At 41.4% G+C, this 15,059-nt stretch overlaps 1 protein-coding gene and 1 long non-coding RNA gene across 6 annotated transcripts in view; both read left to right on the forward strand.

The window, feature by feature from the left end:
- LOC125963545 (uncharacterized) overlaps window positions 1-15,059 on the forward strand; it is a 213,476-nt gene that overhangs the window by 76,809 nt on the left and 121,608 nt on the right. The gene's annotated exons all lie outside the window — the stretch shown is intronic.
- ACBD5 (acyl-CoA binding domain containing 5) overlaps window positions 12,193-15,059 on the forward strand; it is a 34,715-nt gene continuing 31,848 nt past the window's right edge. For 3 of the 5 annotated variants that reach the window (XM_033439252.2, XM_033439254.2, XM_012535216.3), the window contains exons 1-2: window positions 13,315-13,448; window positions 13,637-13,805. In XM_033439252.2, coding sequence (XP_033295143.1) covers window positions 13,434-13,448; window positions 13,637-13,805 — 184 coding nt within the window. In that variant the 5' untranslated portion in view covers window positions 13,315-13,433. Of the gene's footprint in view, window positions 12,319-13,314; window positions 13,449-13,510; window positions 13,806-15,059 lie in introns of those variants that run through there. The other 2 variants (XM_033439255.2, XM_033439253.2) reach the window with 2 other exon arrangements.

Genomic DNA, 15,059 nt, shown 5'->3' on the forward strand with positions numbered 1-15,059 from the left:
AAGAAAGGAAGATCCCACATCAGTAACCTAACTTGTCATGTTAAGACACTGGAAAAGGATGAGTAAACTAAATCATACTAAGTAAAGAAGAAGGAAGGAAATAACAAATATTAGAGAAAAAAAAGCTTCAGTTATTTATACTCAGTCAGCAAGTCTGTCCCTTTAGTTGCATCCTTGCCTGCCATGAATATTTTTGGTGTTTACACTTTTGGCCAGTATACTGAATGGAGAATGGCATTTCATTATTTTAATCTGTATGCTTGAGTATCTCTTCATATGTTTATTCTTTATTGATTAGTCAGATTTCCACTTTTAAAAACTACCCGTTCAAGTCCACTGCACTTTTTTGTATTGTTCACGTTCTCTTATTGATTTGTAGATTCTCCTCATATGTTAAGGATATTAAATGGGTTACAACACCTTGTATGACTTTACAATTACTTTAGTCTTTGCTTAAGGTATTTTGCCATTCAAAAGCAAAACATAAAAACAAAGAGAAAAAAATGTGTTCAACAAATATAAGCATTTCTGATCAAAACTGTTTGCCCTCACAAATCTGTTCTCCCCTTCCTACTGTTCACTAGGTCATCCAAGTAAACTACATTTCTCAGCTTTCCTAAGAGGCTAGACGTGGCTGCAGGATGAAGCTCGTACCAACGGGATTGAGGGGAAGGGATATATAAAATTTCTGACTCACTTGTTCCAATGACTTATCTCTGGACTCACCTTCTGGCTTTCCTTAGCACCAGCTGTCAATGGTGGAATCCAAGCCTTTTTAGACTGAGTGCAGTTAAACTCCTTTATGGACAGTTGTGTTCTTATAAGCTGAGATTAAATAAACTGTCCACCAAAGACTTTCTACTACCAAAACAATTTAAAGAGTCCAGTACAGCTGATGTGAATTCAAGAATAAGACTCAAGGACCTCTCCAGTGGTCCAGTGGTTAAGAATCCACCTGCCAATGCAGGGGACATGGGTTCGAGCCCTGGTCCGGGAAGATCCCACATGCCGCGGGTCAACTAAGCCTGTGTGCTACAATTACTGAGCCTGCTCTCTAGAGCCCGCATGCCACAACTACTGAGCCCACGTGCTGCAACTACTGAAGCCTGTGCGCCTAGAGCCCCTGCTCCGCAACCAGAGAAGCCTGCACACTGCAACGAAGAGTAGCCCCCGCTCACCACAACTAAAGAAAGCTGGCACACAGCAACGAAGACCCAATGCACCCATAAATAAATAAATAAATAAATATTCAATTTTTTAAAAAAAGAATAAGACTCAATCTCTGTTAGTGTGTTTAATTTGTTATCTTGACAGATATGAATCCCATAAAATAATAAAGGCATAAATTTACTATATTTTGCCTCTAGATTGTATGCTGTTTTATTTTGGCAAATTGCAAGTGTGGATATCTTAGGCCAATACTCTACACATGATGCAGAAGAATTTTAGACTCAACTATTCCACTACTGGCCAGTATTACACTCTTTTTCATTTTCACAGAGAATCGATAAGAAATACTTCAAAAATGTTTGCAAGAATTCAATTATAATCCTATAATTTTAAAGAACACCAGTGTTTTTCATTAGAAAATTAGTTAATATCTCTAACTATGATCATAACATCAATAAAATGGATCATGACCAGGATTTTTAAAAATAAAAAAGAGGAGACAATTTTAGAGTATATAACACAAGTATTATTTAATGAAAATTTTGTTTTAAATAGTATACATATAAGAGTATTCCTTGGTGATGGAAAACACATTTCTTATTTGGAAACCTAGTCGGAAAAGTTTGTAAAATTCTTGGACCACCAGATCAAGTCGATGGAGATGTCCATATAAGAGCAACACTTTGATATCAACCCAAGGAGCAGGGTAAATAGGAATGTAGTCCTAATAGTCCCGTAAGTGTTTTGAGCAAACAGTATCTTTTTTTTCAGATTTTATTTATTTAGTTTAATTTGTAAGACATTCACATGGTTTAATATTCAAAAAGCTCAAAAAAGTATGCGTTGAGAATCACACCTGATTCCTAGTAACCAACCCCAGAGGCAACAAATGTTATTAATTTCTTATAGGCCTTGTAGCTCTTCTATGCCCATAAAAACAAAATTTTTACCTAAATCGTACATAGTGTTCTTCCTTCTTTCTTTTTTGTTTATTTAACCATATCTCGGAGATCATTCCATATCATACGTTAAAACTGCCCCGTTATTCTTTATGGTATTTTACCGATTGGATGGGTCATAATTATTCACTCAGTTCCATGTGGAAGGACATTTAAATTTTTTTCAAACTTTATCACCACAATACTGCAGTGAAGACTTTTTATTTTACATAAGAAAATATAGCCCTATATGTTATCAAAACATATTTAAGGGAGTTCCCTGGCAGTCCAATCGTTAGGACTCGGCACTTTCACTTCTGTGGCCTGGGTTCAATCCCTGGTCGGAGGAACTAAGATCCCACAAGCTGCTCAGCACATCCAAAAACAAAATAAATCAAAACATCTTGAAATGTTACTATAACTTAAATGGTTTTGTAATGGCACATGAATAGATAAAGAGACAAAAGAAAAAGAATAGAAAGTCCAGAAAGAAGCCCCCAAATATAATAGGAACTAGTTTGTTCATTCGTTTGCTTGTTTAAGGCAAATCCATTTACCCATCTGAAACACACTGGCCTATTCTGAAGGAGAACAGTCCAACCTTGTAGTTCTGATTAATCCTGGATGAAAACAGTTTACTGGATTTGGCTTTGCTGAAATAAACACAAAGCCCTGAATTATAAAAAAAAAAAAAAAGATTTGCATTGCAAAATTAAGTTCTGTGAAGTAGGATTTCTCCATTTTCCCACCGTTTTCACATTTTCCAAGGGCATATAATTTATAAAGTTGAGTTTGTATTGTGACAAAATATATTTAACATAAAATTTACTGCTTTATTTTTAAGTGTACAGTTCAGTAATGTTGAATATATCCACAATGTTGTACAACCATCACCGTTGTCCATCTCCAGAACTTTTTCATCTTCCCAAAGTGAAATTTTATACCCATTAAATATTAACTGTCCATTCACCCCTCCACCCAGCCCCTGGCAACCAGCAGTCTACTTTCTGTCTATATGAATTTGACTACTCTAGGTACCTCGTGGAAGTACAATATTTGTCCTTCTGCGACTGGCTTATTTGGCTTAGCATAATGTCTTCAAGGTTTATCCATGTAGCATGCGTCAGAATTTCCTTCATTTTTTTAAGGCTGAATCAGATTCCGTCATATGTATGTTCCACATCTTGTTTATCTACTCATCTGTTCATGGACAATAGGGTCCACCGTTTGGGTATTGTCACTAGTGCTGCTATCAACATGACTGTACAAACATATGTCTGAGTTTCTGCTTTCAAATACATGTCCAGAAGGGAAATTGCTGGGTCATGTGATAATTCTAATCTTTTTTTTTTTTGGCCATGCTGCAGGGCTTGCAGGATCTTAGTTCCCTGACCAAGGACTGAACCCGGGCCCTTGGCAGTGAAAGTGCAGCATCCTAACCACTGGACCGCCAGGGAATTCCCTGATAATTCTATATTTAATTTTGTGAGGAACTGCCATACTGTTTTCCAGAGCAGGTGCACTATCTTACATTTCCACCAGCAATACACAATGGTTCCAATTTCTCCACATCCTCACCAATACTGCTATCTTCTGATTTTTTGATAATAGCGATCCTAATGTGATGTGATGTGGTATCTCACTGTGGCTTTGATTTGCATTCCCCAATTGATTAGTGGTGCTGAGCATCATTTCATCTGTTCATTGGCCACCTGCATATCTTCTTTGGAGAAATGTCTGTTCAAGTCCTTTGTGCGTTTTTAAATCTGTTTTTTGTTGTTGCTGCTGGGTTGTGGGAACTAGTATTTTTAAAGGGGGCATTTCAAATCGGGGGGAAGAGGTGAATTATTCAATAAGCAATGTGGGGCAATTGGGTAAAATTCTACAAAATAAAATTTGTTACACTTCTCATATTTGCTTTTTTCAGGGAAATAAAATATTCAGATAAAAATGTAGACCCTCTGTGTGCCATAACCAGTCCCCCCACCCACCAAGGCAATCACTAGCATGAATTTAGTGTTTATCTTTCTATTGAAAGATATTTTACACATTACGTTTGTATACATTTGTATATTTTACACATTACGTTTGTATAAATTTATAATTCTGTTTTTTGTGTTTTATATATTCTACAAATTTTTTTCCACTTAACATTATATTCTTGTGATTCACAGTCGAATGGTCCATTCCTTTTTCATCACTGTATAGTATCTCATTGTTTAAATGTTCCACACTTTATTATGCATTCTCCATTTGAAGGTATTTTGGTTGTTTCAAGCTGTTTACCATTATAAACAGCTTTCTGATGTTTATATTTTTATATTCAGGAAATTTGGAAGGACAAATAGACCAAACAAGGCTGGTGCTGGTATTCATGATGTCATCAAGGACTCGGGTTCCTCTTCTCCTTGATACATGACTCTTGTTATATATGGGGTAAGATAGCTGCTATACCTCTATCCATTTCAACAACTTTTCATTAAGAAGAAGGATGAGGGTAAAAGGCTAAGAGGCAAGCCAACTAAATCTTTACCTGTAAAAAAATCCTTCACAGAAGCACTATCCAGCAACTGCCATTATACTCACAGACCAGAACTGTGACACATGGCTACCTTTAGCTGTAGGAGAGTCTAGGAAATTGAGTTCTTAGCTTTTTATAACCTCTATAGAGACAAGGGAGAAGGGAGTTGGATATAGAGACTATCACTCAACATATGTGTTGAGGAACTTCCTTGGTGACACAGTGGTTAAGAACCCACCTGCCAATGCAGTGGACATGGGTTCGATCCCTGGTCTGGGAAGATCCCACATGCTGCAGAGCAACTAAGTCTGTGAACCACAACTACTGAGCCTGTGTGCCACAACTACTGAAGCCCGAGAGCCTAGAGACTGTGCTCCGCAGAAAGAGAAGCCACCGCAATGAGAAGCCTGCGCACAGCACAAAGACCCAATGCAGCCAAAAATAAATAATTAAAATAAATAAATAAATTTATATTAAAAAAGTATGTTGAAAGATTTTTTTCCAAATCGGTAGCATGCTTTTAGTTTTATATATATATCTATATATCTTCTTTCACACCAAAGTTTTCAATTTGGATGTAGTAAAACATATTGTAGACTGAATGTTTATTCTGCCCCGAATAATTCATATTCTGAAACTCTAATCCCCAGTGTGATGGTTTTTGGAGGTGGGGACTTCAGGATGTAATTAGGTGTTGATTAGTTCATGAACTTGGGGACTCTCATGATGGGATTAGTGCCCTTATGAGAAGATGAAGAGAAAGAGGCCTCTCTCTCAATGAGCATTCATCACACTGAGGAAAGGACAGCAAAAAGGCAGCCATCTGCAAGCCAGGGAAGGGGCTCTCACCAAGAACCCCAGGCAGCTAGTACCCTGATCTTGGATTTCTCAGCCTTCAGAATTGTGAGAAATAAATGTCTAATGTTTAAGCCACTCAGTCTGTGGTATTTAGTTAATGCAAGCCTAAGCTAAGACAAGTATCCATATTTTCTTTTCACAATTCTATTTTGGGGGGCTTGTTATGTAAACCTTTCCTTAATACTTAATCATAAACAAGACCACTGTACTGCATGACTTCGGGGGGCATCGACTAAAATCCATTAAAACACGAATGGTACCCTCTGGTGTTGTGCAATGCAGCAGCTATTTTATTTTTCTTCTAAGAACTGTTTTTTTTTTTTTTTTGCAGTACGCGGGCCTCTCACTGTTGTGGCCTCTCCCTTTGCGGAGACGCGCAGGCTCAGCGGCCATGGCTCACGGGCCTAGCTGCTCCGCGGCATGTGGGTTCTTCCTGGACCGGGGCACAAACCCGTGTCCCCTGCATCGGCAGGCGGACTCTCAACCACTGCACCACCAGGGAAGCCCTAAGAACTTTTTTCTTTTTCAATTAATTTTATTTTTGGCTGTGTTGATAAATTTTGATAATTTTGCCCATTGATAAATTTCATTATTTTCCATAAAGGTATTACACATTTTTTTATTTGTTCCTGGTACTTTGGAATGTATTGCTGTTGTCAATATTTTTCTATTACACTTTCTAATTGATTAGTGTTGGTTTAAGGGATCATTATTGATTGACCTTATGTTCAGCTGAACACTTTCTTCACTGTAATAACTGTTGCTTCCCCTAATTTTTTTTTTTTTTTTTTTGGCTGTGCCTCACGGCTTGTGGGATCTTAGTTCCCTGACCAGGGACTGAACCTGAGCCTCAGCACTGAGAGTGCCAAGTCCTAACCACTAGACTGCCAGGGCATTCCCTCCCCTAAATTTTCTACGTGGACAAACATATCATCTGCAAATAATGAAAGATTCACTTTTTCTTTCCTGATTCTTATCTCATTCATATTTTTTGTCTTGTTGCATTAGCTAAGAATGTCTTATCGTCTAAGAATTTGTAGTTTTCCTTTTTATTTAATTTAAAAATTTTTTAAATTTATTTTATTTACTGATTTTTGGCTGTGTTGGGTCTTTGTGCCACGTGCAGGCTTTCTCTAGTTGCGGTGAGCGGGGGCTACTAATTGTGGTGCGTGGGCTGCTCATTGTGGTGGCTTCTCTTGTTGCGGAGCACGGGCTCTAGGCGTGTGGGCTTCAGCAGTTGTGGCTCCTGGGCTCTAGACTGCAAGCTCAGTAGCTGTAGCACACGGGCTCAAACCCATGCTCCCTGCATTGGCAGGCGGATTATTAACCACTGCGCCACCCGGGAAGCCCCTAGTTTTACTTTTTATATTTAAGTCTTTAATCTATCTGGCCTTGACTTCTGCATTCCAATATTAGAAAACTATAGATTTTGTATATTTATGTCAAATTATTCATCTGCTTGAACTCAAATTCATTTTAATAGCATTTTAGCTTATTCAATATTATTTTTCTAGACAATTCTATTATCCAAAAATAAAAATTTTGTCTCTTCCTTTCTTATATTTATGCCTCATTTCTTTTTCCTCTTTGGCTGTCTTTCAGAAGTATGGCTGGAGTCTTTATCCATTCAGTCTGTCATAATAAAATACCATAGACTGGGTGGCTTAAGGAACAGAAATTTATTTCTTACAGTCTGGAGGCTGAGAAGCCCAAGGTCAAGATGCTGGCTTATAGATAGGTACTTTCTTTCTATGTCCTCACATAGTGGAGAGAAAGAGTTCTGGTGTCTCCTCCTTTTCATATAAGGGCACCACCCTATTGGATTTGGGTCCCACCCTTATGATCTCATTTAGCCTTTATCACAGGCCCTATGTGTTGCGGACACAAACATTCAGTCCATAACAGATGGTATTTCTGAATAACAGCCAAGGTTGGGTTTTTGTTTTGTCTTTTCATTTTCTCTTTTTATTTAGGTTAGATTTCAAAAATTTTTTTTCCTTGTGATGAGAACTCTTTTTTAAAAAATATTTATTTATTTATATTTATCTTGGCTGCACCGGGTCTTAGTTGCAGCATGTGGACTCTTAGTTGTGGCATGTATGTGAGATCTAGTTCCCCAGCCAGGGATTGAACTCCAGCCCCCTACATTGGGAGCACGGATTCTTACCCACTGGACCACCACTGAAGTTCCTGTTAGATTTTTTTTTTTTTTTTTTGCGGTACGCGGGCCTCTCACTGTTGTGGCCTCTACCGTTGTGGAGCACAGGCTCTGGACGCGCAGGCTCAGTGGCCATGGCTCACAGGCCCAGCCGTTCCGTGGCATGTGGGATCTTCCCGGACTGGGGCACGAACCCATGTCCCCTCATTGGCAGGCAGACTCTCAACCACTGTGCCACCAGGGAAGCCCCCCTGTTAGATTTTTTAATGTTTATCTTTCTATATATTTCTGGAATAAAATTTGGGCACGCCAAGTAATAATTATAATAACTGTGGTGAATTTGTATTGGGTCATCATTCTTAGAGAAGCTAGAACTGTATCTAACAAATGAATTTAAAAAAAAATTTTATTTATTTTTGGCTGCGTTGGGTCTTTGTTGCTGTGCACGGGCTTTCTCTAGTTGCGGCGAACGGGGGCTGCTCTTCGTTGTGGAGCATGGGCTTCTCGTTGGGGTGGCTTCTCTTGTTGTGGAGCACGGGCTCTAGGTGTGCCGGCTCAGTAGTTGTGGCACATGGGCTTAGTTGCTCTGTGGCATGTGGGATCTTCCCGGACCAGGGATCGAACCCATGTCCCCTGCATTGGCACGTGGATTCTTATCCACTGCACCACCAGGGAAGTCCCCTCCCAGATGAATTTATGTGAGGTTTGGCAGGCAGAAGTGAAGCAGCTCTGAAGGATACCAGGCGTGGAGTAGCAGCTTGACACACAGCTTCTCTGGGTCTTAAGTCAGGCATGAGTTCAGCTCCATGGAGACTGGTACCATTTTGTTCTGAAGGTTATATGCACATCACTGAATTTAGAAGCAGTGAGAGATAACATAGGATTCAATTTGTCCTCATTGGTTTCAGTTTGTGCTTAGGGGTCTCAGTTTGCTCTTCAGTCCTTCACACCAGTTCCTGACTATAAGATATGCTGACCTATAGCCATTTTAGCCTCACCTCCAGAAACAGAGGCAAAGTGTTCCAAAGGCCTCTTTATCAGCTCCCACAGTTATGTAAACTCTAATCCCTGTAATTGCTCTCTTATACCGGGCTTCCCTGGTGGCGCAGTGGTTAAGAGTCCGCCTGCCAATGCAGGGGACACGTGTTCGAGCCCTGGTCCAGGAAAATCCCATGTGCCACAGAGCAACTAAGCCCATGAGCCACAACTACTGAGCCTGTGCTCTAGAGCCTGAGAGCCACAACTACTGAGCCCGCGTACCATGACTACTGAAGCCCATGCTCTGCAACAAGAGAGGCCACTGCAATGAGAGGCCTGCACACTGCAACGAAAAGTAGACCCCCTCACCACAACTAGAGAAAGCCCGTGCGCAGCAACGAAGACCCAACGCAGCCAAAAATAAATCCCCCCCGCAAAAAATCTCTTATACCGTATCAATCATAGTAGTTCTGCTTTCCTAACCAAACTGTAGCTGATACAAAAATAGTCTTCATGAATCCATAACAAAGTACAAACTCCTTTGCATGGCATATATGACCTTCAAGTCGGCCTCAATCAGTGCTTTGACCTTTCATCCAGTGCTTTGACCCACCTTCCCTCATAACTATGTTGCCATCATGTGAACAAACTTGCTGCTAACCACATATGGTGTACTGTTTTAGCTTTTTTTCTTCCAGTTTTACTGAGATATAATTGACATACAGCACTGTATAAGTTTAAGGTGTACAGCATAATGATTTGACTTAACATACATCTTGAAATGATTATCCCAGGAAGTTTAATAAACAAAAAAGAAAAAGAAGTATTTTTTTACCTGTGATGAGAACTCTTAGGATTTACTCTAACAACTTTCATATATATCATACAGCAGTGTTAATTATATTAATCATGTTGTATATTACATCCTTAGTATTTATTTTATAACTGGAAGTTCGTATCTTTTGACCACCTTCATTCAATTCCTCCTCCCTCCGCTTCCCACCTCTGGTAACTGCAAATCTGGTGTCTTTTTCTATGAGTTTGTTTTTCTTTTTAAGTATAATTGACCTACAACACTATGTTAGTTCCCGGTGCACAACATAGTGATAACGATATTTCTATACATTACAAAATGATCACTTGTTTTAGCTCTTCTACCTCTACCTAGAATGACTCTCTCCATTCCAGAAGAACCAGCTAAAAAGTTGCTTCCTCTGTGACATCCCCCTCATCTGTCACATAGATTTAATCTTTCTCTTGTTCCCATGGCACTTAAATTTTTTAAATGAAAGTTTTAATTGAAGGATAACATATACAAAGAAAAATAAACAAATCTTAGTTATGCATTTCAGTAGTTACACAAAGTGAACATACCCCTGTACCCCTGTGAAAAGCACTTAACTCAAGAAATAGAACAATACTGGAACCTCAAAGTTCCCTCTTCCCATTTCCAGACACTTTACCTCCAGCCTGAATTTGAACATACGTTGGTTTTGCCTGTTTGAAACTGTAGACAGAATCATACAATATGGTCTCTTTTGAATCTAGATTCTTTTCCCTTGCGCCTCTGAGATTCACAGAAGATGCTGAACAGATGTAGTTCATTTGCTCTCATTGCTTTTCAGTAGTCCATATTTACCTATTCCACTGTTGATGGTCACTGAGTTGCTTCCAGGTTTGGGCTGTTAGCAAATAGTGCTATTATGAACACTTTTGTAGTTGACTTTTGGTACACATAATATAGTGTTTTTTATATCTTTCAGTTTTAACACTTCTGCATTGCGGTGTAATTATTACATTACATACCTGTTTCCCACACTAGACTGAGTTCCCTGAAAGGTTTTGTAACTTCAGTGTCAATTACATTACATGAGACATAGCAGGACTTTTAAAATGTTTGTAAAGGAAGGAGCATCTAAAAGAATCCTTTTTATTTTAGTATTTATTCCTTTATGTTTCTTAAAACCCTTAAATGTACTATTTTACCTTTCTTGTGGCCATATGTAAGAAGCGGACCCATTCTTAATTAAAATATCTGTAGAGGGCTTCCCTGGTGGCGCAGTGGTTAAGAATCCGCCTGCCAATGCAGGGGACACGGGTTCGAGCCCTGGTCCGGGAAGATCCCACATGCCGCGGAGCAACTAAGCCCGTGCACCACAACTACTCAGCCTGTACTCTAGAGCCCATGAGCCACAACTACTGAAGCCCGTGTGCCACAACTACTGAAGCCCGCGTGCCTAGAGCCTGTGCTCTGCAACAAGAGAAGCCACCACAATGAGAAGCCTGCGCCCCGCAACAAAGAGTAGCCCCTGCTCACTTCAACTAGAGAAAGCCCGTGTGCACCAGCGAAGACCCAATGCAGCCAAAAATTAAATTAATGAATAAATAAATTTATATAAAAAATATCTATAGAAATACATGATCAAGAATGCTTTATTTACTGCAGTGATCATTTCATAATGTATGCAAATATCAAATCATTATGTTTTACACCTGAAACTAATATATTGTTATATGTCAATATATCTCAATTTAAAATAAATGCTTCATATTAGGCACTGTACTGAAAGTACTAAAAGGCATTAGTGTTCCATGAGATATATTTTAGGTAGAATTACAGGATTACATAATTGGAAGGCACCTTAGGAACTGATTCAATCCTTCATATTCATCATTACATTTCAGTAGGAAGTATCACATCTAAACCAGCACAGCTACAAGAAGGAGCTACTTTTTAAATACCTTTACCTGAATAACCTCAATTTCTTTTCTCCTTATGCTATTCTCCTTGATTGGAAATTCATAGTACCAGCAAATGGAAATACAACAGAAGTCACTGGCAGAAAAATTCTTATTCATCATAACTTAAAGACCAATGTACTGTAAATTCGCTTATTACATAAGCTTAATGAACAGTTGCTAAAATGAAGTCCTAGATACGAAATGAATACCCAAGCCCTCTTATAAGTATGCACGACTGACTGGAACTGAAAAGATACATAATAAAAGAGCAAGGAAAGAGTAGAGGAAGCGGTAGGTATTAAACACATAAAATCTCCCTAGTTGGACACTGTTAGTTTCTTACACTCTGCTGTCCTGGAAAAAATCCAAGATATAAAGCAAGAGTTTTTTGCATTGACTGACTCCTGGCTCTGTCTACTTACTCCTGTACTTACTGCTACTTGACCCTGGGCAAATGAGTTAATATGGTTCAATTTCCTCATTGACAAACACCCTACAGCGTTTTTGGAATACATACTATGTGCTTGGCAAGTATCAGGCACTCAGTAAGCCGTAGTTTTTATTACCTGACGGTAATCGAACAGCACACGATCTCAAAGTTAGTAAGCATCAGAAGCAAGAAACAAGACCCCAGCTCTCCCACTCCAGTCCAGCCCCACCTGGATACCTCTGAAAGGACCACTGAGTGTCTATCCCTTTGGCTGGAAGCGGATGTGGTGTTTTGAAGTAGCACAAAGTGCGACGCAGCAGGAAGGCGGGACTTCCGTCGCAACGGCTCCAGCATCTGCGGGACAGAGAAAACGAACCGGAACAGGTGGGAGGAACGCCCGCCGCCAGAGGGAGGTGTCCGGAAGCGCCCGGAGCGGGGACTACATTTCCCACAAGCCCGCGGGGCAGGGCGAGGGGCGGGCGTCGGGGACCTTACCGGACAGGCCTTGCCCGGCAATACCAAGGTAAATGCCGGCACTGCGGCTCCAAGGGAAGAGTAACTTAGAGTCTGCGCCTAGATTTAGACTAGTCACCCTCCTAACCCCTCCCGAACTGACAAAGGGACCTGGCGACTTTGGGATTTCCGGGCAGCAGGACTCCACCCCCAGAACCTATAGCAGTACCCCCGCCTTGGGCCTGGGGGCGCTTCCTAGATGCCTGAGGACGCGGGGCGATGTGCTAGAAAGGTGAAGGCCCAGGGTACCTCTTTCTGGGGTTGATGATCCGTACTGGTCCCTCGTTCGCCCCTCCCCCACGCCCTGTCGCCCATTAGCTCGGGCTGGAGCTGTACGGAGCCCGGATCCCTGGGGATCGAAGTCGGGGTTGGTGCAAGGGAAGGTGCTCTCCCTCCCCCCGCCCAGTCTAAGTAGCGGGCAACCTCCCCTCTCCTTTGGTTGTTGCTCGGACGTCCTTGTCTCGGGGCGGCTAAAGCTGTCAAAGACCTGCGAGCCAAGCACTGCTAAGCACCTCCATCCAGCATCCCTAATCCTTTCATCTACCCTTTCGGGTGTTAGGAAGATTGCCGCTGGAGAGGCTAAGTAACTTGCCCTAGGTCGCAGAACTTAAATGGCAGAATTTAAGGTTCGCACCAGGTCTCTCTGGATCTAAAGCTCTTTGCTTAAGTCCCATCACCTTTCTCAAACCTTAACCTAAGAGAGGACAGGCGCTGGGGACCACAGTCATTTTTTTGCCCAGCGGTGCCTACACGCGCTGCAACCCCGCCTCGGCTGCCCTGGCGCCGACACATCGGTCGGGCCTGTTCAAACAACGAGCCCGGGGCCCTCCGCCGATCCATCTCGCTGCTCTTCTTTTCCGCTTTCTCCGGCCCTTTTCCAGGGACAGACAGACGGCGCGCGTCATCGCCAAGGCTGCTGGGCGGGTGGGTGGAGTTTGCTGCGCGGCGACGGTGGCGGTAGAGAGTGGGTCCCCCCAAGACTCTGGGGCGGGGCTGCGGGGAGGGCGCGGACGGACGGACGGACCTCGCCGGGATGGGGGGTGTGGCCGCTCCGCCAGGGTCCTGCGGGTGGGTCAGCGGCACAGCGACCACCAGTGCCCGGGGCCCCTCCGCCTTCTGCTAGAGATGCTCTTCCTCTCGGTGAGTTGTTTTTCTGTCTGGGCGGCCCGGCCTCCCCAGCCTAGGTCACGCCCCGGGGAGGAGGAAGGAGCCGGGCCATCTCAGACTGTGTGGCCTGGATAGGGCAGGGCCACGGGGAACTGACCAGCTGCGCGCCGGGTCCTCCTCCCTTTGGGCATGTTGATCCGCGGCTGCGCTCCATGTTCCAGTTTCATGCAGGCTCCTGGGAAAGGTGGTGCTGCTGCTGCTGCCTGATTCCAGCCGACAGACCTTGGGACCGGGGCCGGCGCTGGAGGCTGGAGATGGCGGACACGAGATCCGTGCATGAAACCCGGTTTGAGGCGGCGGTGAAGGTGATCCAGAGTTTGCCGAAAAATGGTACGTGCATGCCCGGCTGGACAAGCCTTCTGCAGAGGCTTGAGGCCCCAGTTTCTGAATCTCACCTCCTTTAGCCTTCTTTCTGCTTCTAGTCTTGCTTATTTAACCTACTTCTTTTGCGTTGAAAAGGCATGTAATTGAAGGGGAGGTGTCGGATGGGAATTAATTGCCTGCTGATCTTTCAAGCCTGAGACAAATATATTATCCAGATTTTAAGCAGTTTATATTGTTGTCGAAAAGAAAAGTCCCTTAATGACTGCGGATTTGGGTATGTTTTTAAAAAATCTGGGATGGGGATGCCTAGGGCCGCATACTCATAAAGTCTACTTTTTGAAAACTTTTGATTTTCAAGGAAAGAACAACTATATTCATTTGTAAAACGATTTCTCTTATTTTAAAAGTACATATATATTTACTACTTAAAAAAAAAAAACCTGTTCTATGGTCCTAGTGTTCTCTTTTTCATACTCGTATGGGACCTTTGCACCTTGGATGAAAAGTCATTGGAGCTGTTCTTTCATATTTAGCCTGTCGTTTCTCTGGCTTCTGTCAAGATTTTTCTCTTTATCGTTGGTTTTGAGCAGTTTGATTATGATCTGTCTTGGTATGGTTTTCTTCATATTAATGCTGTTTGGGGTTTTGCAGAGCTTTTTGAATTTGTAATTTTATGTCTTTGACAAATGTTGGGAAGTTTAAGGCCGTTATTCAAATATTTTTTCGGTGGAGAGGCTTGGAAAGGGGGAATTTGACTTTTCACTTCATATCTTTCTGCAATAAACGTGTATTTTCCCACAATAAACGTGTATTTTTTTAATGATACTTTTAACTACTATCATTGTGCCAGAGTGTAAAATTAACTGAATATAACACTAATATACTACTATAGTATTTAATGTCATGTTCCCTATTTTCATTAATTATCATTTGGCTAAGTAATGAATGTTCAATACTATTAACAAACATTCATTAAGTGCAGATACAAAAGGTTTTGAAAACAAATATACACAAAATAGCTTTCCTTTTGTAATCTCAAACACCAAATTGGAGGAGGACGTATGAGGGATTGAAAGAAGAGTGAATGAACAAAATGTAGAGAAATAACATAGGAACTTATTTAGGTATTGATTTTTTAAATGTCTGATGAGCGTTTACATGAAGGCATGATTCTAAGAGTTTTGTTTAAATGGTACCTTCATCCTTACTTCTAAACCACACGTTTTTATATTTTTTGAAAATTGATAGAGCTAGACTTGA

The sequence above is a fragment of the Orcinus orca genome, chromosome 2, assembly GCF_937001465.1.
Source record: "Orcinus orca chromosome 2, mOrcOrc1.1, whole genome shotgun sequence".
Lineage (NCBI taxonomy): Eukaryota > Metazoa > Chordata > Mammalia > Artiodactyla > Delphinidae > Orcinus > Orcinus orca.